This window comes from Salminus brasiliensis, chromosome 8 (assembly GCF_030463535.1).
Source record: "Salminus brasiliensis chromosome 8, fSalBra1.hap2, whole genome shotgun sequence".
Lineage (NCBI taxonomy): Eukaryota > Metazoa > Chordata > Actinopteri > Characiformes > Bryconidae > Salminus > Salminus brasiliensis.
In genome coordinates, this window is record NC_132885.1 from 8,814,515 (window position 1) to 8,837,910 (window position 23,396).

Here is a 23,396-nt window from a genome sequence, read left to right on the forward strand (position 1 = left end):
ACACACACAGGATATATGGATATGAAGGAAATGGTGAGTACGACTGGCTGAGAGAGGAGAGTGAGAGAGAAAGCTAGAACACGAGAGAACAAAAAGACAGAGAGTTTCCCCTAAATCTGAGGCTTTCACTCACACCCACATCCTCCGTTCCATTCTGAGGTCCGATAAAAGCAGCTGTGGAACGCCCACACCAAATCCTTCACTTACCACACTTCACCAACACGAGCAGCAAACCTTCAGAAAAAGCACATTCTTCCTCCACACAAGCTTTCAGCGCGCACAAAAGCACCAAAATGGCCTGCCACTCAAACCCGCTATAATGAGCAGCAACATCACATCTACTCTCCCCACAGTGCTGCAGATCAGAGTCCTGCACTGCCAACGGAAAACTAAACGCTGTGTTAGAAATGCTCTGGTAATTAGCGTAGACCAAACGGTCTCCAGCTCCAGAGACTGTTCTCAGCTCCCATTTTAAACCGGGTCTGTAGTACAGATTTATTTCAACTGCTTGACACCATCTAAGAAACATGCTTCACTGTCACAGGTTACGGATAATGTCCGTTACATTTACATTACGTTTGTGGCGTTTAGCTGACACTCTTATCCAGAGCGTAGTGTAGTGTTAGGAGTCTTGCCCAAGGACTCTTATTGGTGTAGCGCAGCAAAGTCACCCAGACCGGGAATCGAACCCCAGTCTCCCACAGCACCTACATACTGTAAGGTACTGTAAATAGGCTTGATCCCATTCAGGTCCAACAACAACTACACTTAGTAATAGTGACCAGAGCAAAAACAGTATATACACAGTACTGTGCCAAAGTTTTAGCAGCCCCCTGGTAGAACACTAATCTTAGAATAAACACTAATAATAACACTCCTACAGAAGGTGGTGGTGGTTCTCCATCACTGTGTTCATCATTAGAACATCTCCAAAGTTCTCCTCATGGAGTCTAGTATTATTTAGAGTTCTCCTCAGATCAACACCTGGTTTGGTGGTAAATCAGGGCTTAATGATGGTAAATCAGGTGAGCTGCTGCTGCTGCTGCTGCTGCTGGAGTTCAACACATCCTCCACGCTGTGCTGGCTGGACTGGGGGGGGGGCGTCCAGGAGAGACCTGGAGGAACTGAGCTCTGTTCTTCAGACTAGCTCACCGACAAGATCTCACTACTTTCTTCAGAATGAGAAGCTCCTCTTCCTTTTTACTGGATTTTACTGGATCTGGAGTTCCTACAGTAAAAACTCTCACTGCTGAGAGAAATGCTTTAAATAACGTGCTTAGCTGCTTAAACCCTCTGCCCAGAGCTCTGTATATCTACAGATAGTCTGTGCTACACTTGATCTTCTGTAGCGTGAGACTGGGCTCTGGTCTTCTTTTCCGTGACCTCCGAGTAGGACGCCATTGCCATGCAGGTGCCGTCACGGCTGCTCCAAACGAGCTTATGGAATTATTGCTCCCAAATCAGGATGCCACAGAAGAGGAGGCCAATTAAAAGAGGACGCAGAGAGATCGCCTGCTCTGCTGGAGCGCCCCGAATGAAAAGACGGCAATTTAGCGCCGTTCAGCAGAGGTGTGAACGGCCACTTAACTTGCTGATGAGGCTGAATGAATGTGTGTGTGTGTGTCCGCATGTGTATGCATGAGTGATGTCTGTATGCATTTGCATGTGGATAAGCATGTGGAGAAATCATACAAGCATGAATTAGAAAAGTTTAGTAAGCATGTTTCAGCACTGTGGGTCCATGTAGTGAATGCTTGTTGGATTAATCCTCTATCAACTAAAAAACTCCATCTGAAGCATTAGGGGGAGGGGACGGAGGGGTGAGGAGGGGTTGGCTATTGCCGGAGCCAACAATGCCCCAGTGGTGGCTACTCCACTGTATAGAGGAGGGGCTATTAAGATTGTATCAGTGTTGAATATCTGCTGAAGTAAGGGCAATAATTCTGCTACATTCACACATTCACTTTGCATTTGCCTCATTAGAAACAACCATGTCACACTTCCATTCACCACACACTTTATGAGATCCACCTACTTTAGAGTTGCACTTTTACAATTTAGCCCTACTTAAACTTGGACTATGTTTTACTACATATACTGCTTATTTTTTACCACTTACTATGTATATTTACTACTTTCACTACCAGCTTTACTGCTTCTATTAGTTATTACGCTACTAATACTTATTTTAATAAATACTCAATACGTAATCTGTGTTACAACACTTATATTATTACTTATTCTGCTTGTTTTCCTACGTATTACTTTTTACACTACTTAAATTACTACCTATGCTGCTTGTTACATTACTTATACTACTAATTGTACCACTTACACTATATATTTTACTGCTTAACAGTTATAACTTGCACTACTTAACCTACCACTTATGCTGCTTGCTTTACTACTTCTATTACTTTTTACTACTGTATGACATGTATACAACTTATATTTCATATTTATTAATACATAGTATTAAAATGAACAGTACAAGTAGTTGACCACATATACTGCTAATTTTAGTACTTACTTTACTTATTGTACTTTTACAATTTATTTACTACTTATATTTTTACCACTTATCCTACCTATTTTACTAATTCACACTGCTCGAGGACCATGATGCAACACAAAACGGCACTACACAAGACTACCACTTCGTTGTCACACAACGTTCTTGTACCACAAAAAAAAGGAGATACAGCACATATATTCAGCAGCTGCTCTTTATGAACAGACTAATACTGAAACAAATAAAATACGGACTAAATCTGCCACTATTAATATCACCACTATTAACTATCATTACTCTGACCTTCACTGCCATGACAATATTAAGTATTACATTATATTATGATTATGATCAGAGCAGTTCAACAGTATAGATGGTTTGGTAACTTTCAACAATAATATTTAAATAGTTCTGATCAGAGGAGGACGGGTCGGGTCCCCCTTGTGAGTCTTAGTTCCTCCCAAGGTTTCTTCCTCCAGCTCTTTGGGAGGTTTTCCTTGCCCATGTCGCCGTTGACTTGCTCACTGGGGGTCTTGGATCCGTTATGTCTTCTTATGTTATTTCTTTTTTTCTGTCTTTTACTAATTACTAATTATGTAAAGCTGCTTTGTGACAACTGTTGTAAAAAGTGCTATACTAATAAATTTGACTTGATTTGACTTGACTTGAAAAGGAAGAAAATCTTTTAACAGTACAATTTATCATTGAATATTCAGAAAGTTGTTACCTTATTCTGTAAAGTTGCCTTTTGTATATTAAGTTTTTGCATAACAGAGCTGATGTACAGTTTAGTAATGAAATAAACTCATAATGTATACGAAGAAATCAACTTAGTCACTTAATAGTGACGATTTCAAGTCTAAGCTTTGTGATCATTGTATTCTTAAGGGACTCAAACCATTGAAATCTGAATTTTCCCCTCACTCTTTTTTAAGATGTTTTAAGATGAAAAACATGCCACTCAACCAGGTCTGTCCAAACTGTTGACAACTACTGTGTTCAATTACAGACTGCAGTCCATCTGTTGTCATGCTCTATTTGTCAGTCACCCTCTACCCCATTCATCATTGGTTAGCTTCTGACCACAGGTGCCCTGCCTGTCTTCAGAGCAAACCGGAACACAAATGAGCGTCCATCCTTCACATGGACGCCCAGCCATCACTCCCACCCTCTCACCATTCATCATTCCCTCTCTCGCTCAGTCTACTTGCGAGTGGCCTTCTTATCTCTATCCATCTATGCAACCGCTTCTCTATTTTGATACGTCCATCCATTCAGCCGGCCAAACTGTGCGTCCCAGCCATTAATCCAGCTATCTGTCAATTATCTCTTTCCCTATCTTCATCGGTCAAGCCTGCTCTTCCTCACGATAAGTCCATCCTTTACATTTCCACAAGCCTGTCTTTCCTCTTTCCTTCCGTCATCAGTCCTTTCGTTCTTTCTTACACTACACAGCCTGTCAAAAGGCGTCCTACCTGTGAATGTAACTGTAGTTAAACAGGAAGGGGTTAAGTAAGAACAGAAGCTGGAGTTGAAATCCTAGTAAAGTCGACGCAGCATGAGACCTAGCAACATTCCCAGGAAATTACTGGGAGGGTTTAAGTGTGAACTGTAGCGGGTACATTACCGGGAACCATTCCGGCCTTTTCACTTCTAATTTCCACCCTTTGAATTCATGGTGGATTGGCCGAGGACGGAGTGTTGTCGGTGATGGACAGATGTGCACAACAATCAAACCTGCTAATGTTTACAGTTTACTGTTTAACACACCACAGGCTGTCCAACTACCTCGGGGGGAACTGTTGGGGGTGGGGGTGGGGGTGGGGGGGGGGGGGGTTGTGGCACACTAAGTGGAACAAACTGTGACTTGCACGTCTGTCTGTTCAAAATCAATAAGGAGAAATGTAGCATTATGCAATTGGGGGCAGTGCTTTTCCTCGTTGTTTCCACAAGGTCAAACGGTGAGGTTTGAAACTGTGATTATTTATGTACCGTTATACTCCTAGGATAAACCAGTATTTGTACCTGCATCTCCATTTCCTGTATTCCCTTAAAAAGAAACATAATTGGTCTTTAAAAGATTATAAAATGCATTCCTTTTGAACCCTAGCTGTATTGTTCTGTTATTAATCTGGTTATTAATGCAGAAACTACTATGAACTAGTTGGTAACAGTTTAGCATATTCTGTGGCGTCCCACAGGGTTCTGTTTTAGGGTGTGAAGTATTTTAGGAGGTGAAACTGATGTTAATTATGAGAGCAATGCAGTTATGAGGGTGAAGAACTGAACTGTAGGCCTATAGAGGGTTTAAGGAGTTAAGACACAAAGAGGAAACCCACAAACTTAAAGGTAGTATATAACCTGCTTCCTTGCCATCTGCACTCTGCCTCTGCCATTCTACTCTCAGCCCCTGGCAGCTCTTGTCTACGAGAGGGGAGCAGGTGGAGAAGGTGAAGGGTTTCAGGGCTCTAATATGAGCTCATGCAGGGTGCACTCACTAGGGTCTGACTCACTAGTCGTTGATACAGATTTTTAGAAAGCTGAACATCCAGAAATGCATATGGTCAGTAATGTTAATTCTATTAAGTTCTACTGTGTTTAAGTATTTGATAACTTTAACTAACGTTAACGCTGAGGATGGCGATGAACTCACATACAGGCCATACAGGCAATACCAACTGTGAAGCATGGAGGTGCAAATGTAATGGTCTGGGGCTGCTTTGCTTAGGCAGGGCCTGGTAAGCTCTCTGATTGAGGAAAACGTGAGTTCATCTGTATAAAAACGGAAGTTAAAGAGGGAGGGAGGTGGGCCATGCGACATGACAATGACCCAAAACATTCCATTAACTCTACCAAGGAATGGCTCAAACTCAAAAGTCATAGAACGGTAGACCCGAAAATCAAATGTCCAATCTCATAGGGTGTCCTAATTTTTTCACGAGTGTTTAAATAAAAATAATTAAAACATGCACATGACTGCAATTTCTCTCTTCTTTGAAATGATGTGCAATCACATCGTATCAAGACCCATATTTACACTCATTTCGGCACGCCTACACCCTCACACACATGCGTGCACACACACCAACTACTTAAGAAGTAAGTGTGGACCCACACACCCACCAGCTGGCGTCCAGCAGGTCAGGGATGTGTTTGAGCAGAGCTGTGCTTAGAGCACACTCCTCCAAAGTAAACTCCAGACTCAGCCTGGCCTCAAACCTCCTCTGATGAGCCGAGGCCGCTCAGCCCTGACCTGCAGAACACCTGGCTCTGGCAGAAAGGAAAGAAAGAAGCCCTCTTTTATCATGTGCAGCTCTAGACAGTGCAGACCCGAGTGGTCCAGAGTGGTGGGCCTGAAAGCAGAAATAATAGCCCGGGATGGATAAGAGCCTGCACAAGGATTTGCCTTTCTGCTCCACCTCATTAACCTACAGTGCTGCCAATAGCGCACACTCGCAATCCCACACATCCACACAGCTTAACAAATCCACACATTTACACACACTTTTCACCCTGCTGTGAGAAACCAACACACACACACACACACACACACACACACACACACACACACACACACACACAGCAGCTGCTAGCACTAAAGAAAGCAGTTGCTAGGACAAAACTCTATGTCAGTTATGTAGCTAATTAGCTATGTGGCTAATGCAGCATATATAAACCTTGTATCTCAAAAAATTACAGAAGTCGTCAATGTAAAAAAGATTTTATTCCAAGTCATTTTGGAGCATTTCTATTGGTCCATTTACACTGAATGCAACTGCCAGATCCAAAAATTACAGTTATCAAAAATGCAGAAATGAGGATTTCACAGGAAAGCCCAGAGATATACACTATGGACAAAAGTTTTGGGACATATGTTCACTTATTTGTTTCTTCTGCAAAAGTCAAGGGAATTTAAAAAACAAAAAACACCCAGGAAAGGCTTTCTACTAAACTTTAAAGCATTCCTTTGAAGACTGGATTGCATTCAGCAGCAAGACTAATAAGTGAGGCCAGGATGTTGGATGATCACCACCCTACCTCATCCCTAACTCCCCAACTCATTCCAAAAGTACTGGTTGGAGAACCGTCCATCATCCGCTGCTCACTGCTAAAGTAGAACTAAACTAACCAAGATCTTCCTGACAATTATATTAATCTGCATAAATACTATAAATTCCGCTCTCATATTATTAGAGCATGCATCATTATTAAAGTCCAATATTAGAGACTTCAGAACACCACAGTCGAGTTCAGCCTAATCCATTCACATTGAGCCTGCAGCTGCATAGAAACACTACACAAACATTGCATTTAGTCATTTAGAAATTACAATATGAATCAATATCATCTCATAATAAGGAAATATCATCTCTTCAAAAACCACAGCACCGTGAACATTAAGGGCCCTATTTTAGCGATCTTTCTGCAAACCACAGGCCGCGCAGCTTGATTTATGGCGTTTCGTGCTTCTTTTCTATCGTAACGACGCGAAAAGTTCACCTTGCGTGGCTCGAAGCGCACTAAAGGCATGTACTACGTCTCGTCATTAATCATAGGTGTGCTTTTGGCGTAATGTGCAGTAAACCAATCAGTGGGTCACTCGCCTTCCCCATTAAGAGTCAGGTGCGGTCTGACTTTGGTGTATTCCTATTTCAGTGGTGCAAAACGGGGGTAAATTGACGATTGAAAATTCACTACAGAGACAGCAACGAATGTCTGACTTGACGTCTGCCTATGTTGTTTTCAGCTTTCAGTGGGGCTCCTGTGTTTTCCGTTGCCAAGACAGCAATACGCCAGAAATGTACCTGAACACACTTCATTTTGAGACCACCACGCCCATCTGAGAAGATATATTCGCAAGCAGCGTTGCTATTTAAACAACGCATAAAATAGACTGTTGGCATGGTGGAAGATAGCAATTTTTATAGCACTGCGACTCGCCTTGTGCAGGGTGTAAGATAGAGCCCTAACTGTTCTCCTATAGTTTCACTTGACGACAGAACACACAAACAAGCAAAATGAGAAGTAACTAACTGTGAGTAAAAGTCTGATACCTGTATGTACTGAATCAAGAGTCTCGTCTTGACATACGTGACATACATGATATGGTATACTGTACCTAACCAATTAGCATCGCTCAAAAACGAACCAACACTCTTACCTCAAGCCATGTTAAGGTGTTCACCACCCTCAAATAGACACGGTTGTGTGGTTTCGGCTATAACCATCACTACTAGAGTACAGATTACCATGTACATGCCCATATCATCCACACTCTGTTCTAACATCAGTAAAGAACCTGCTGAGCAAGACGCACAGGCCAAGGCAGAATTGTCTATGTCTGTCATAGTGTGTGTGTGTGTGTGTGTGTGTGTGTGTGCATGCAGTCAAGCATCTTGACAGAAGGCAAGCTCTTCTCGGTGTGCAGACAGCAGACCTATAGGCAAACATAACATGTACAGCACAGCTTCAAAAATAACCTACAAACCATTTCACACCAGTCGCAAGCAGCTCAACTACTCCATACAATCACACTAAATTATAGATGAGCGAGAGTGTGCGCGCACACACACACACACACACACACACACACACACACACACACACACAGTAAGCCTGAGTGTATGGAAATGAAGCCACTTCTGCTGGAAAAGCTCAGTAATTTTTTACAAATGTGCTCTTTCTGGATTAGTTTTTTTTTTTTTTTTGGATCAGTGCTTTGGAGCTCTCTGTGCTAGTCGGCATTATAACTCATTAGCAGCCGAATAAATTGGAAAGCTAGGAAGACTGTTAAGGGAGTTTACATGCGAGACAAAACTGCAGCAGGAGCTGGCCATTTCATTTTCACAGTGGTATAAACTGTCTGATATACGTTCAGACAGCCCATCCAATTACTCCAGCTACTCTAAGGTGCACCCACTGCTGACAAAGACATCGGGCTGGGTTTCCTGGGGGGTGATGGCGCTCAATCCGATACTTCTGAGAAGCCTTTGAGTGGCAGTTGGCTCCAGAACTGATCATCCCACTACAGTTCCTGACCTCACAGAGGCTGAATGCAATCAGATCTTCAAAGCTCTAGTGTAAATCGTCAAAGCTCTAGTGTAAATCGGTTACAGAAGAGTGGAGGTTGTTACTGCTGCACATGTGGGACAAACTCTCTATTAATACCCCTGATTTGAGAAGAAACGCTGGAGATGCAGTTTAGCTCAGTGGTCTCTAAAGCTTATCTTGCAGGTGTTTGGTTTCTTGCAGGTTTCTACCCCAAATCGAACACCTCTGGGCAAGCTAATCAAAGACATTCTAATAAGAATAAATGGATTAAATTAGTAAACAAATTATTCAAGTTATGTTTGGGGTGTATGAGTGTCAAGGACCATCCTTATACTGTAGACTAATTTAAAGTTTATAGAAACAAACTGTTATTGAAGTAAACTTTGCTGTACCATTAAAATATAATTACATATTTAATTTCACAGTAAGATACACATTGAATTACACAGAAAATCAATTTACAGTGTGTAGAACATAGTTATGTTCTGCATTTTGAGATTTTAAGCCTGTTTTGATGTTGAGAAGTAACCAATAAATAAATAAATAATTATATATTGTTTTGCAAAACAGGACAGTAGAGACACCAGCAACATTTAATCAAGTTTAAATCAATCAAATACCTCATCTTCCACCAGCAAACACCAATACGGCCCCTATACCCTATATACATTTCTGCTGTAAGCACTATACTTCTACACTAAGCTGCTAATCGTCGCTATCGGACAAAAACCTTCAATGCCTCAGATGGCAATTTTACAATTTTTACACTTTCAATAGAAGTCAATGTAAAATGATCTTATTCAGAGTAATTTTGGAGCATTTCTATTGGTCCATTCATCACGAAACTGTGACGTAACGTAAAGAACAACTGCCAGATTCATATGATATTAAATGTGAAAAACAAATTAATATACCACATTGTGCATGAGGGCAGTGCAATGCTCATTACCTGCACCATGCTCTTTGTTAACATATCAGCTGAGATGCTTTTAAACACTTCTTATTATACTATTATCTTTGTACATAAGACCTGGTTTACTTCATCATGCATCTCCATTTAACACACAAAACACCTGTAAACCACTCAGACGACATACTCTATTACTAGTGCAGTATCTTTTACACTTTATATATACGCATATTATATTAGTACAACATTTATATTTAGTGTGTAATATTAGCAAATATGGTTTGCACTATAAAATTCCATAAACCTTTTAAAGTCTGTATTTACTGTACTTACTGTCTATGCACCTTGTCTGTGTGTGCTATTGTTAATATTTCAATACTTACAAGTGATCAATTTATCAAATTAATCAAATTACACAGTCGCTTAACTTTAAAACACATTAAAAAATTTAATTCTAAGACATCTTGAGCTGTTTCAGTTCATTTATCATTAAATTTCCACAACATAAAAAGCTGCCAGCCATTATATAAAACGCCAGATCTGACGGGTTCATATAATAAACAGAGGAAGCTTACTGCAACAGGGCATCTGCCGTTCTCTGGGAGAGCACCAGGGTCATGCTGAGTGTGTGGCTGCATGTGTATTGTGTGTGCGGGTGTGCTTTGCGCCCGTGCTCTGTACCTGCCGCTCGCAGCTCCCGGTGACTCCGCCCCCAGCCTGCATCGTTCCAGCTGATTGGCTACGATCTGTCGTTCTGCCTCCAGCTCCCTGGTGAGCCGCTCAAACTGGAGCTCCTACGGCAACAAACAAAAAGGGGAAAGTTAGGAGCCGTTAGGGCAACGGCAGCAGATCGCTGAGATCTGGTGAGGTACCGGAATCCCGACAGCATCGGCGGACCAGAGCGCCTCAGCAGGGAAGAGCTGATGTGTGGCGACTGCTGATGTGGCTAATGAGAGTGATGATGATGCTACTAATGTGTCAGAGGCAGAGAAGCAGCACCAGCAGAGAAAGACACACACACACACACACACACACACTGTATAATACTCAGATCCAGGTCACATATAGTGTACTGCACTCGAGGGAGTCTTCTATTTAATCCTGCTCTCTCACTGCATTTTGAGGTCTACACATCCAAGTGTGCCCCAACTACACAAACACTGCTACACTGTCCAGTGTTCAGGCAGTGTATAGTATCTACAGGTCTCACACACACACATACACACACAGGAGCAGTGGAAGAACTGTGGTCTCTGGTACTTTCCGATGAGCTGGGGAGTTGGGGGATGAGGTGGGGTGGTGATCATCCAACACCCTGACCTCCCGAATGCTGTGGTCGCTAAATGCAATCAAATCCTCACAGCAATGTTGTAGAAGGTCTTCCTTCTTTCCTTCTTTAGAAAGCCAGTTACTCCAACAAAAGCAGGATAACGTTTTTAAAACCTTTGATTTTAAATGAAACAATGAATGAACAGGTGTCCCATTACTTTTGTCCATATATTGTGTATATCCAGGCTACTAAATCTTTGGTGATTCCTCATCAGCCAACAATGAATCTTATGCTTAAACCTTGTTTTCTCCAATATGGCAACTTTACGTTCTTACCTTTAGTTATTTTTGAGCATTTCTATTGGTCCAGATCATGAAGAAGTACCAATGTGTGTGTATCCAAATGACTAAATAAATAAATAACTTGAGATCCACAATGACTATTTATTTCCATTAAAAGTTAAGAAAGCTTCAGTGTTCCACAGCTACAGATATACATCATCTATAAACACACACAGCTTTCCTCAATAAGCTCTTTATAACCGTAGCTACTCATTCAGAGTGACTTTAGACCTTCTTAGAACTTCTTTTATGATGGACATGGCACACCGCAACAGCACACACCCCAAGGCCTGTGTTCACACCTCCCCAGCCCAGCACAAACCAGTCTTCTCTCTCTGAAGTCACTTATTTTATTTCCATGATTCTGTGGATTCGAGTTCAACGAGCACAGGCCCAACACACACACACTCACACACTCACACACTCACACACTCACACACTCACACACTCACACACTCACACACTCACCTCCCCGTAAGCAGCAGAGCAGACAGGCTGTTGGGCAGTAATTGAAGTTCACCCTCTTCAGCATAATATCCTTCACTTCAGCGTCCACTCACTGCTCTCTCTCCCTCTCTGTTCTGCCTGCTGCCTTTGCTCCTCTAACACTGCTGTGTGTGTGTGTGTGCATGTGTGTGTGCGCGTCTGGGAGTGTGTGGGCTGAACGAGCACAGCCTGCAGTGTGACCACTGCTCCACCCCCTTCTCCCTCTTCTCCTTCGCCCCCTGTTCAGTGTCTTGCTCACTCTCTCCACTCAGTCTCCTCCGTCTAATCACTCCTCTTTCCTCCTCATCTCAGACAGACAGACAGAGAGAGAGAGAGAGAGAGAGAGAGAGAGAGAGAGAGAGAGAGAGAGAGAGAGAGAGAGAAGATAGAGTAAGAAAGACAGAGAGAGAGAGTGTGTAAGAACGAGAGAGAGAGAGAGAGAGAGTGTGTAAGAAAGACAGACAGACAGAGAGAGGGCAAGTACACCCTTTAGGTTATATAAGGTAAATATATATGTAAATGTATATGTAGTAATAAATATTACTACATATAAATATGTACACACACACACACACACACACACAGCTCTCCCAAAACCTGTTTCTTTGCTCACCCAAGGGTCAGAAATGACTCTCTCTCATTAGGTAAAAGAGAGAATCCTCCTCATCCCGCATATTCAGCAGCAGTAATGAGCCTGAACTTAAAGAAAGGCTCCAGACTCATTCCTGTTTGGGCTGTAAACGCTGCTCTTTGTCCACAGAGTCTAAAGTGCTTTACAGATTAATAGCGTCTGCTCTAATCTGCAGTCACTTCCAAGGTGAGCTGCCCCATACATGTGAAAGAGACCAACTGAGGAGAAGACCTCACCTATTCAACTTCAACAACCCCCACTCTTCAAACGCCGTCCCCGTCTCTCTCTCTCCCCCTTAGTCTCTCTCTCTCTCACACAGACAGGCCAAAGTTTGCCAAACAGAAGAAACTTGTGTCCGAATTCCAGGCTGAATATGCAAATAAAGGAAACGCTGTATTGGGACAGAGGAAAGCTGGATTCTTCACTGGGTTTGAAAATCAAATCCACAAACAGGAAAACGACTCTTAGCTTGCTACAAAAAGTACTGCCCATGCAGGGTGCCCAAACTTTTGCTTAGAACACACACATTATATATATATATATATATACACACACACACACACACACACACACACAATGTCTGAATATTTGTGGACACCCCTTCTAATGAGCGCATTCAGCTACTTTAAGCTGCACCCATTGCTGACACAGATGTACAAATGCTCACACAAGCAGCTTGTCTAGTCGCTATAGAGAAGTGCGGTCAATAGAATAGGTCTCTCTGAAGCAGATGAACATGAACCTATTGGCTCCGTGCCTAACGTCAGACGTGGGCTAGAGGGGTATAAAGCGTGAAACTGTGTTCTCTAGATTAATGGTGCTCCATTCAACACTTTTGGGATGAGCTGGGGAGTTGGGGAGGAGGTTGGAAGGTGATCATGCAACATCCTGACCTGATCCTAATGCTCTTGTCGCTGAATGCAATCAAATCCTCACAGCAATGCTTCTCCAAAATTTAGTGGAAAGTCAGTGGACAGTAGAGACAGTTACTCCAACAAAAGCAGGATTTTTTTTTTTTCAGGTCTTTTTTTAAAGGCCTTAATTTCAGTACTGTTGTCCATATCAGTACTACAACAAACACACACACACACACACACACACACACACACACACACACACACACACACACACACACACACACACACGTCCAACCCAGCTTCCAGGCAGTCAGTCTACATCGTAGGTTCCCTGGCTCATTCTGCAAGCACAGAAAACAACGTGGCCCTGGTGAGATTTGATTGAATTCCATTTTCCCGTCATCTGAAAGGGCCATTTTCTGGCTGAAAGTCTACACTGGCGTATACCAACTCTCAACACACCAGCGGATCTATTCTTTGGCTCGATTTACAGTGAGAAATCGTTTACGATAATGTCCAGCTTGTTCAGAAACAGCCCTCTAAAGCGCACAGAGCGCTCTGAATACAAAAGCTGAAGCACAAAAACACAAGTCCACCTAACTTCTGATAATCCTACATCATCTTCTGGCTCCTTTATTCTTCACCCTCATTATGGGATGGTATGTATGGTACCAACCAAAATAAAGGCAAACTGGGGCCCTTTTTCCTGCGGTTCTCATATTAGCCAGTAAAATATGTTTGTAGTTTGTAGTATGCAAACACTGGTACCTTGTTAAGGTGTACCATTCACTCCTATGTCCATGTAGTCCATATATGACAACTGAGCTCATCGAGGAATGGACTCTGAAAGGCTGCAGGTTGTGCTACGGTAGCTCTTCTGTGCGATCAGACCAGACGGTGCCTTGGGTGTACATGACCCTGCCATTGGTTCACTGGTTGTTCTTCTTTGGAGGACTCTTGGTCAGTACCTACCACTGCATACTGCACACACCCCAAAAAACCTGGCTGATGTTTTGGAGACGTTGTGACCGAGTCGTCTAGCCATCGCAGTTGTGTCTCAGATTCTTACACTTCTTACCATTTTCCTGGTTTTAGCACCTTTAAGAGCTTGCTTGCTTGCTTGCTTGCTCACTCACTTGCTGCCTAATATGTAGATCCCACCTGTTGACAGATTTGAATGTCATGGCTGCTTTAAGTATGTTTAGATTTTTGCAGCGTAAAGCACTACTTAAGCAAAATTCAGCTGCAAAATAAAAGAACAGTGGGCTCTTAACATTGTGCTGACAGGGCAAATGGATGAGATTGGGCTCACGTCTACCTTTTATTCCGCAGTGCTTTATACACGGTTTCTTTCTCCACGCATGAATAGCGCATTAACAGCCACCTGACCTGACTTTACCTGAGTGATTTAGATATTAAGTTCATTGCAGAGGTGAAATCCACATGATGCTCTAGAGTCTTAGCAGCTCGAAGCATCTCTCTCTCTCGCTCTCTCTCACTCTCACTCACTGAGAAATCAAAAAGTGTTACAACACACACGTCTTTTCAACAGGCTCACAAATGCTCATCCACAGGGATTCTTTTTTCGTCCTTGAATCTCTCTCAGTCAGCCTCGAGCAGAGGCTTCCCCACACTCAGCCCACTGCAAGCAAGCCAGGACTCTCAATACGCTCAGCGCAGTGCAGCTACACCCAGCTGGAGCTACTGTCTGCGCACCTAAACACAGGGTGGAGGGAAAGAGGGGATTACAGCAATGGAAAAGTAAGAGTCTGTGTGTGTGTGAGAGAGAGAGAGAGAGAGAGCACAGAGAGAGATCATGCATATGATGAGGTCTAGGAGTTTTGAGTGTATACACAACTCTAAATGGTTGTTGGTTCATTTGTGTGAAGCACTGTTTTCAGTGCTGTGAAAACAGGTGGTCATTACAAAGCAGGCTAATGAAGTCATTTGGATCAGAGCGAGCGAGGGAGAGATTTGGACTTAACCCCCCACCTGACACACACTATAGGGACAAAAGTATTGGGACACCCTCTTAACCACTGATTTCAGGTGTTTCATTCAGTCCCATTACCACAGGTGTATAAAAATCAAGCCCCTAGCCATGCAGTCTGCCTTCCACACATCCACACGCTCTAAAGAGCTGACTGAAGTCCAGCGTGGTTCTGTATGTAATACAAGTCGTTGCGATAGCAAAGACACACCGACAAGCCCTAAATCGAGTTGCGTGATGCACGGTTGACGGCTTGCCCAAGTCCGCTAAATTATGGCCCATAGTGTTCTACTGAAAGACTGCTGAGCTGTCCTATAAGAGTTTGAAAAGACGTGGTGCTGGGGAATCCCATGCTCGCTTTCATCTTCCCAGCTTGGTATCGCCATGTGTGAGCATCATGTGGAATTGGCCACGATTAAATTGGGGGAGGAAAAGAAAGAAGACAGAGAGAAACATGGGTTTTGGCGGGTTTGAAGGGCAGTGTATTAGAAACGAGACAGGACAAGGACAAAACCAAAACTTAACACACAGTCCCGAGAGACGAAGACACGGACTGAGACTGCAAACAGGATCCTTGTGAATCACAGGCATACTATTTCTCTCTGCCTCATTCCATCTCCATCTGCCTTTCAGTCTGCTCTTGTACTTGTACTAACAGGACTGTTCAGTACAGGATATACCAAGGCTGAGCGTTCATGGGCTTTAAAAGGGGTCACAAACCTGCACGTTCAGCCTAAACTCACATATACAACTATGTCGAATGTTTGTGGACACCCCTTCTAATGAATTCATTCAGCTGCAACTTTACGTCGTAGCCTTTGCGGACACAGATGTGCAAATACACCCACTCCCACACACAAACACACCTTTTCTAGTCCCCATAGAGAAGTACTGCCATGTCTAATACCAGGTGTGGTCCAGAGGGGTAAAAAGACAATGGCACTGAGCTGCTGAACTGTGAGAATGATGGATGTCGCTCCATCCAAAACTTTTGAGAGGAGATGGGGAATTGTGGACGAGGTGGGGTGGTGATCGAACATCCTGATCCCACTGCTCTAGTCACTGAATGCAATCAAATCCTCACAGCAATGCTTCAAAATCTAGTAGAAAGCCTTTCCTGGACAGTTAATCGAACAGAAATAGGATAAACTATATATATATATACATATATATTTATTTTAATTATCCTGATTTTGGATAAATGAATGAGCATGTGTCCCAATACTTTTGTCCATTTAGTGCCTTTCATTTCAGCAGTACATGTGCAGAATTTGTGATTTATTTATTATTATTTATTACTATTCTAATGCATGTAGATTTGTCAGGGCAAGACAAGACAATCAGAAGGACAGAAGGACCTAAAGCACCAGACTCATCTCCACTCCAGGAATATTTTAACAAACTGGGGATTGGCTATTTTAAGCCTGATCCAGTTCCAATCCATTGGTTTTACCCATGTCTGCTATGCAGAACACCCTCTAGCATCCTTTAACAGTCATAAGCAGACATTCTCCTCAGCCTGCAGCAGTGAGGAGCGTTCTCAGAAGAGAACAAAACAGGTGAACATATAAATCAACTGTAATATCTGGGGTTCTTGTGCTTGGGCTGCGCCTGAGCCGATTTTCCTCTAGACGTTTTTCTATTTTCTGCTGTTTTCTGCCCACGCCACAGGGATTACACGCCCTCCACGTCTTTACTCCTGAATTGCGTCTGGTTTAGAGAAGAAACTACTACGGAAAGACCAGCAGTTTTACCAGCAGGAGTAGCACATAGACAGCGGCGAACAGCACATTCAAAACCCAGAGGAGTCGGCAAATGCACACATTATAGAAACCCAAATCAAAGTGCCGCAAATTCACCACACTTTAAAGTCTTTACTTTACATGAAGGATGCTGGATATAAACAACAGATCTACCAGTTCAGAGCGTGCACCACTATACCACCCCCAAACCCACCCCTCCCCACCACCACACATGAAGTGATTTCACAGTGTTTTAAAGTAAGTAGGAGCTGAACGTGTCAGGAATGTCAGTCGGACTGGATTATAAGGATGGTTTTACACTGCAAAACAGATCAGTTCAGAATTTCACTTTATATGAGCGGTTATTAATGAAAGTGATTTTACTACAGTATTAATTAGGAGCACATATTACTGAAAAAGTGTGTGGCTGTATTATTATTTTTTGTAAAGAATGGATCTGGATTAAAACAGCCAATACTCAGTCTTCCAATGTGTGTGTGTATATATTATTGTGTATTTATGTATATTTAGAGTTTATACTGTACAAAGCCCTCTAATCACATTAGAACAGATGAAGGTAAAAGGAACAGGAATCAGTCTGAAGAAATCAGTTAATTCGCTCACCTGATTTACCATCATTAAGCACTGAGTTACCAAACCAGGTGTTCAGACGAGAACTTTAAATAATACTAGACTCCATGAGGAGAACTTTGGAGATGTTTTAATGAACACAGTGATGGAGAACCACCACCACTATCTGTACCAATGCTATTTGTATTTATTCTAATATTAATGTAAAGGAATGTAATAGACACTTACTGTCCAGACAAGCAGCTCCTTAATTAAAATGTATAAATGTGTGTACAGCTTTTTCTCTCATGTACTATATTAACATATTTAACATATATTAAAACAGTTGACTATTATCTGAAGTTTCACATAAAAGCTCTCAAAGCCAGCATGCTTTTAAATTTATAGATTATGGCGATAACAATAATTTTTGTGGGATTGCAGGAGATGCTATTGTGCATGAAAGTGTAATATCCTGTAATAAATAACAAATAAACGCAATGTATTTACCTCAAATACAAGTTACTCTTATGTTAATGTGGCAAAAATAAATAAATAAATAAATCACTCAGAAACGATCATAGTTTCTATCAAAAAACAAAAACAAAAACTCAACATAGCCAATATATAATACACACATATATATATATGGGGCTGGATTTAATCATCTGAAGGGAATAAAAATAAAGGGGTCTGAACGAATCATCAGTCATTAGTCAGATGTCAAACATAAGAGGGCTAAGCAGACACCTCACTTTCTAATCCACAGGAGAAATGCTATGGGCTACACGGCAAGTCAGCCCTACCATCTGGACAGCGCCTATTCAACATCGCCGATCAGACCTTTCGCCATCCTTCTAAACCCTGTAATCCAAAATGTGCACCACTAATGACAGAGCTAGCTTCGTCATCCTGGACTTAAACACCATGTCACCACTGCCTCTAGACAAACAACACTGTAATCCTGCCCAAAACTTTACAACACAGCGTAGTGTAATGGAACATGCTCAAGAGTGTGCGTGGGGAGAGATTAGAGAAGCCCCTGCTGGAGCTGTATGGGTGCGAGCGTCTGCCAGAGCCATATGGCAAACACAACCTACCAATCGCATAGAACAACCTCCAACCAGAGCTATACGGCCACAGCAGGAGGCTGCACTCGCACTTCCCACAGACAGCAGCTCTCCCTGCAGCACTCCTGCACATACAAGGCCTGCACTCATCTTGTTTAGGACCAGCCCAGGGTGGAGGTGTGCAATATGGGGGAAAAAAAAGACAGGTATGATAATTAACACTTTTACTAAGCACAGTTACAGCTGCACCACGTAGCAAACGTTCAGCAATTTAATATTTTTATATATTTAATCATTCAAATTCCCACCTACTAACTCACTCTCCTCCGATCATACAATGCTACCAGTGCTGGGGAGGTGAAGGCTAACATGAGCTCCCTCCGTATGACAGCCAACAGCAACTTTCTGAACTGCTGCTAATGCAACGTCTAATCAACCCAAGCACAGTCCATTGGGGATGTAGGTATGCTTACGTTTAGGGGCAGCTGCCACATTTCCTCACCCCAGCTTTGGCCACAGGAAGTAGAACTGTGCTTCCTCCAGCTAGCCCATCTGTGCCCTAGTGCTGCAGCATGCCAAAGGCATACTGCAACCACTAGCCATCTATGACCATAGCATAGGAAATACACACACATATAAATGGCAGTATTACTAAAGGCCTCTTGTGAAGAATACTGTAGGTGAATAATGCATTTAATCCAACATCTACAGCAACAATGTCAAGTTTTACCTTGATTGTAGGGCTCGGTAATATGTATATGGTAAAAATACTATCACAATAATCACGATACATGTAAATCACATCAGACTAAACACATCAGTAGAGACATATTCTTATAAATTACTCTCCAGATACTCTCCCGTACTGAATACAGTGATTCTTATGAAACATCTGCCGCACTTCATCTAATTAAACCAGTCTAATTACACTGTCTGTAATGAAACTTGCAGCTGCACCATAACAACATTTATCACAGTACGATAAAATATCGTCATATTGTCCAGGCCTAGTTGATTGTGTCTTATTATTGACTGTAATAGTAAGAATGGCATCTCCGTAATCCCCAATCCAAGGCAGAATGCTTCTACTGCATCCACTATGGACGTTTGGTGAAGCTGCACGAGACCTCTCACCACACCTATTGCAATGTTGTCTTACCAGAGTAATTTGCGCAGAATCCTGTATTTTTACTCGACAGCCTCAGTCCTCAGACTTCTTTCACTTTAAAAGCCAGGTTCTGTAGTTGTTAGCTTGTTAACAAATGCATGTGTACAGTTGTCAAACTGTAAGGGGGAGCCTCAACAACCACCTCCTCAACAATCACTACCTTAACAGAAACACCACCAACCTCTGCAGCAACCTCAACAACCCCATTAACCAAATCTCCCCGGCCCCACCAACTTCCCCAGCCCCCATCAACCTCCCCAGCCCCCACCAACCTCCCCAGCCCCCATCAACCTCCCCAGCCCCCACCAACTTCCCCAGCCCCCATCAACCTCCCCAGCCCCCACCAACCTCCCCAGCCCCCATCAACCTCCCCAGCCCCCATCAACCTCCCCAGCCCCCATCAACCTCCCCAGCCCCCATCAACCTCCCCAGCCCTCATCAACCTCCCCAGCCCTCATCAACCTCCCCAGCCCTCATCAACCTCCCCAGCCCCCATCAACCTCCCCAGCCCCATCAACCTCCTCAACATCCCTTCAATATCAACCTTATCACTCTTAACAGCAACCTCCTCAACAGCAGCCTCCTCAACCACCTCCCAAACCTCCCACCTGTTCATGAACTGCTTCCTTCTAAGGACCAGCCAAATATACATATTATAGCCTCTGATAATTCCCAGGCTAAACATAAGAGTCACCTGCAATCCATCCAGTTTGAACTCCTATACAGAAAGTGAGCACAAAAAAGAAGACTGCCAAGTCCCCACAGCAGTAAAGCACTGCATTCTGTGTCCAGCCCACAATCGAATGGATTTCTAATCCGCGCAAGGGTCTTTATTAGAGCGATGCTCAATGGGAGCGTATTCATCTTCAGCGGAACATTGGCGGCCATGCCGGATGGAAGGAGCCCGGGTAAGAAGAGCAGCTTTAAGGAAACGAACTGAATCCGATTACTCTGGAACTCCGGAATTATGCAGAGAAATTCACGTCTCACATTCACGTCTCAGACGGTTAAAAAGCTGAATCGGTCTGGCTCTGATCAGATGCCACGCTGGAGAATATAGCATGAGTGTGTGGAGCTATGTAGTACAGTACAACACTGGGCAAAGTGTGTGTGTGTGTGTGTGTGTGTGTTACTAATCTGTAAATAACTGTGAGTGTGCTGCTATTAGACGCCTGCAGGTCATTGGAGTTTAAAAGGGTAAATGTCAAGCATGATCAAATCTGTTGTGCCGGTGTAGGAGTGAGTGTGTGTGAGTGTGTGTGAGTGTGTGTTGATGTTCTCTTTGTGCTCGTGTCAGCGTTTGTGGTCACCGAGGCAGTCTTCCTGGGGGAAGCAGGCACAGACAGTAGTGCACGGTGCTGTACGCTCCTCACGCCCCTGTGTTGGATCACAAAGGGGATCAGATCCAGATCCAGATCCGGACGGTCCTTACTAATGCACACATTGTTGGATGAGGCTAGGAACTGTGCCTGCATGACAGAGGAATCCCAGCTGAACTTCAAAGAGTCTGCATAAATACTGTTAATATTATTAAGAGTGATCTGATGTAAAACACGCTGTTTATTGAACGAAGGAAAGGTAAATGTGAAACACTATGAGGCAAAATAGTACAGAATGTTGCAGAATGGCTGCTACGTGGTTGCTATGGTGTTGCCAAGTGGTTGCTATAGTTTTGCTAATTAGTTTTCCATCATGCTGCCAAGTGGTTGCTATGGTCTTTCTACAGAAATTACTAGGTGATTGCTTTGGGGTTGCTATGCGGTTGCTATATTGTTACTAGGTGGTTGCTCACGTGTTGCTTGATGTTTTCCCAGTTTTTCCAGATTGCTTTAGCACCGAGGGTGGTTATGTTGTTTCTATAGTGTTGCTATGGTGGCTAGGCTGTTGCTTTGGTATCCCAGGTGGTTGTTATGGTCTTTCTACAGAAATTACTAGGTGATTGCTTTGGGGTTGCTATGCGGATGCTATATTGTTACTAGGTGGTTGCTCACGTGTTGTTTGATGTTTTCCCAGTTTTCCCAGATTGCTTTAGCACCGAGGGTGGTTATGTTGTTACTATAGTGTTGCTATATGGTGGCTAGGCTGTTGCTTTAGTATCCCAGGTGGTTGCCAGATTGATGCTATAGTGTCGCTAGGAAGCTGCTACTAGGTGGTTTTCATTATATTGATAGATGTTTGCTTTAGTATCCCAGGAGGTTGCTATGGTGTTTCTGTAGTTGGTGCTAGGTGATTGCTATGGGTTGCTATAATGTTGCTAGGTGGTTGCTAATGTGTTGATTGACGGTTTTCATTATATTGATAGATGTTTGTTTTAGTATCCCAGGTGGTTGCTATGGTGTTTCTATAGTTGGTGCTAGGTGATTGCTATGGGTTCCCATATTGTTACTAGGTGATCGCTTTAGTATCCCAGGATATTGTTTATGTTATTGTGTATATTGCTATATGGTGGCTAGGCTGTTGCTATGGTACCCCAGGTGGTTGCTGGACTGGCGCTATAGTGTCGCTAGATGGTTTCAATGGTGATACTAGGCAGTTCCTATGGCATCCTGAAATTCCCATCTAGCAGAAGCAGAAGATGCTGTATTGTGCATATTTATTATTGAATATTAATTACTGAGATTGTGTAACTGAATAAGGCTATAGCTCCTAATCTAGTGGAGCAGATCAACGTTCTGTGCAGTAGTGCCCACACTGCAGGTCAACCCTAGACATTAGCCCACGGTCCACATCAAACCCACACGTCCAGTAGACGTACAGAAATACGCAGAAATGGCTTCTTAAAATGAGCAGCGCAGTGGCTCTAAAATTGCTCCGCCATTGCACAGCGCTGTTTCTACAATAATGACCTGCTAATAGGGGAGCCGGTTCTGTTCTGACCCTCAACCACCGTCTCCGTTATAGACCATTAAATATTCCAGCGGAGATCCTTGAGCCACTGCCAGCCCTTAGGCCATAAAATGAATCTCTGTAAAGTGAAACACTAAGTAGTGTCATAATATAACGTGCCATTAGGTCCAGACACAAACAGCTGTCGTTGCTGTATTGATATGCTAATTGCGAGCAGCCCACAAACATGATCACTATGCTAATGGCTACAGCTGTTCCACTGGGTTAAAGTTCCTTACAGGGGAAGCTAGCGGTTATGCTAGCGCAGGCTAGAGGCACAAGCATGTGAAGATCCTGAAGATCAAAAGCCGTGGAGCTAATTCGAGCGGAAACGCAAAACCTGGGCTTTGCCCAAGCTTGATTTAGCCAGCCAGGCCAGCAGACAGTGTCGGGCTGATGAGATCTGAATGGGCTTTGTTGGACATCAAACATAAGCTTTATCTAGCCAAGTGCGCACCCCCCAGCCCCACCCACCAGACACACTCTTACTGGAATAGAAATCTCTCTGGCTTACAAAGAGAACAATCACACCAGTTTATCTTAGATTAGACCTACTTTAGTTTACCTGAATAGCTGAAAAATTATATTTATGTAATTCACCCCCAATTTACACCAAACGTTGACAGTTGTCACATCAAGAAGTTTGTTTGTTGCACTTAGCGATGAACAAAAACAGCTCATTTGCAATGTTTTTGGCTACAGTTGCAAAAAATACAAATAAAATAATAATAAAAATAAGCGAATCCTTTAGAATGACCTGGATTTGTGCACTGACTAATAAAATAATAAAATGACTAATAAAATGTGATCTGACTGTTCTCCAAGTCATAATTATAGAGAAACACAATCTAGCTAAACTAATAACACACAAACTGTTGTTATGCATGAACTATGCACTATTGAACACACTAA

At 42.9% G+C, this 23,396-nt stretch overlaps 1 protein-coding gene across 10 annotated transcripts in view; it reads right to left on the reverse strand.

Moving 5' to 3' along the window:
* LOC140560885 (plakophilin-4-like) overlaps nucleotides 1–23,396 on the reverse strand; it is a 155,881-nt gene that overhangs the window by 64,910 nt on the left and 67,575 nt on the right. For all 10 annotated transcript variants that reach the window (XM_072685523.1, XM_072685524.1, XM_072685517.1 and 7 more), the window contains one exon: nucleotides 10,155–10,267. In XM_072685523.1, the coding sequence (XP_072541624.1) occupies nucleotides 10,155–10,267 (113 nt within the window). The remainder of the gene's footprint in view (nucleotides 1–10,154; nucleotides 10,268–23,396) is intronic.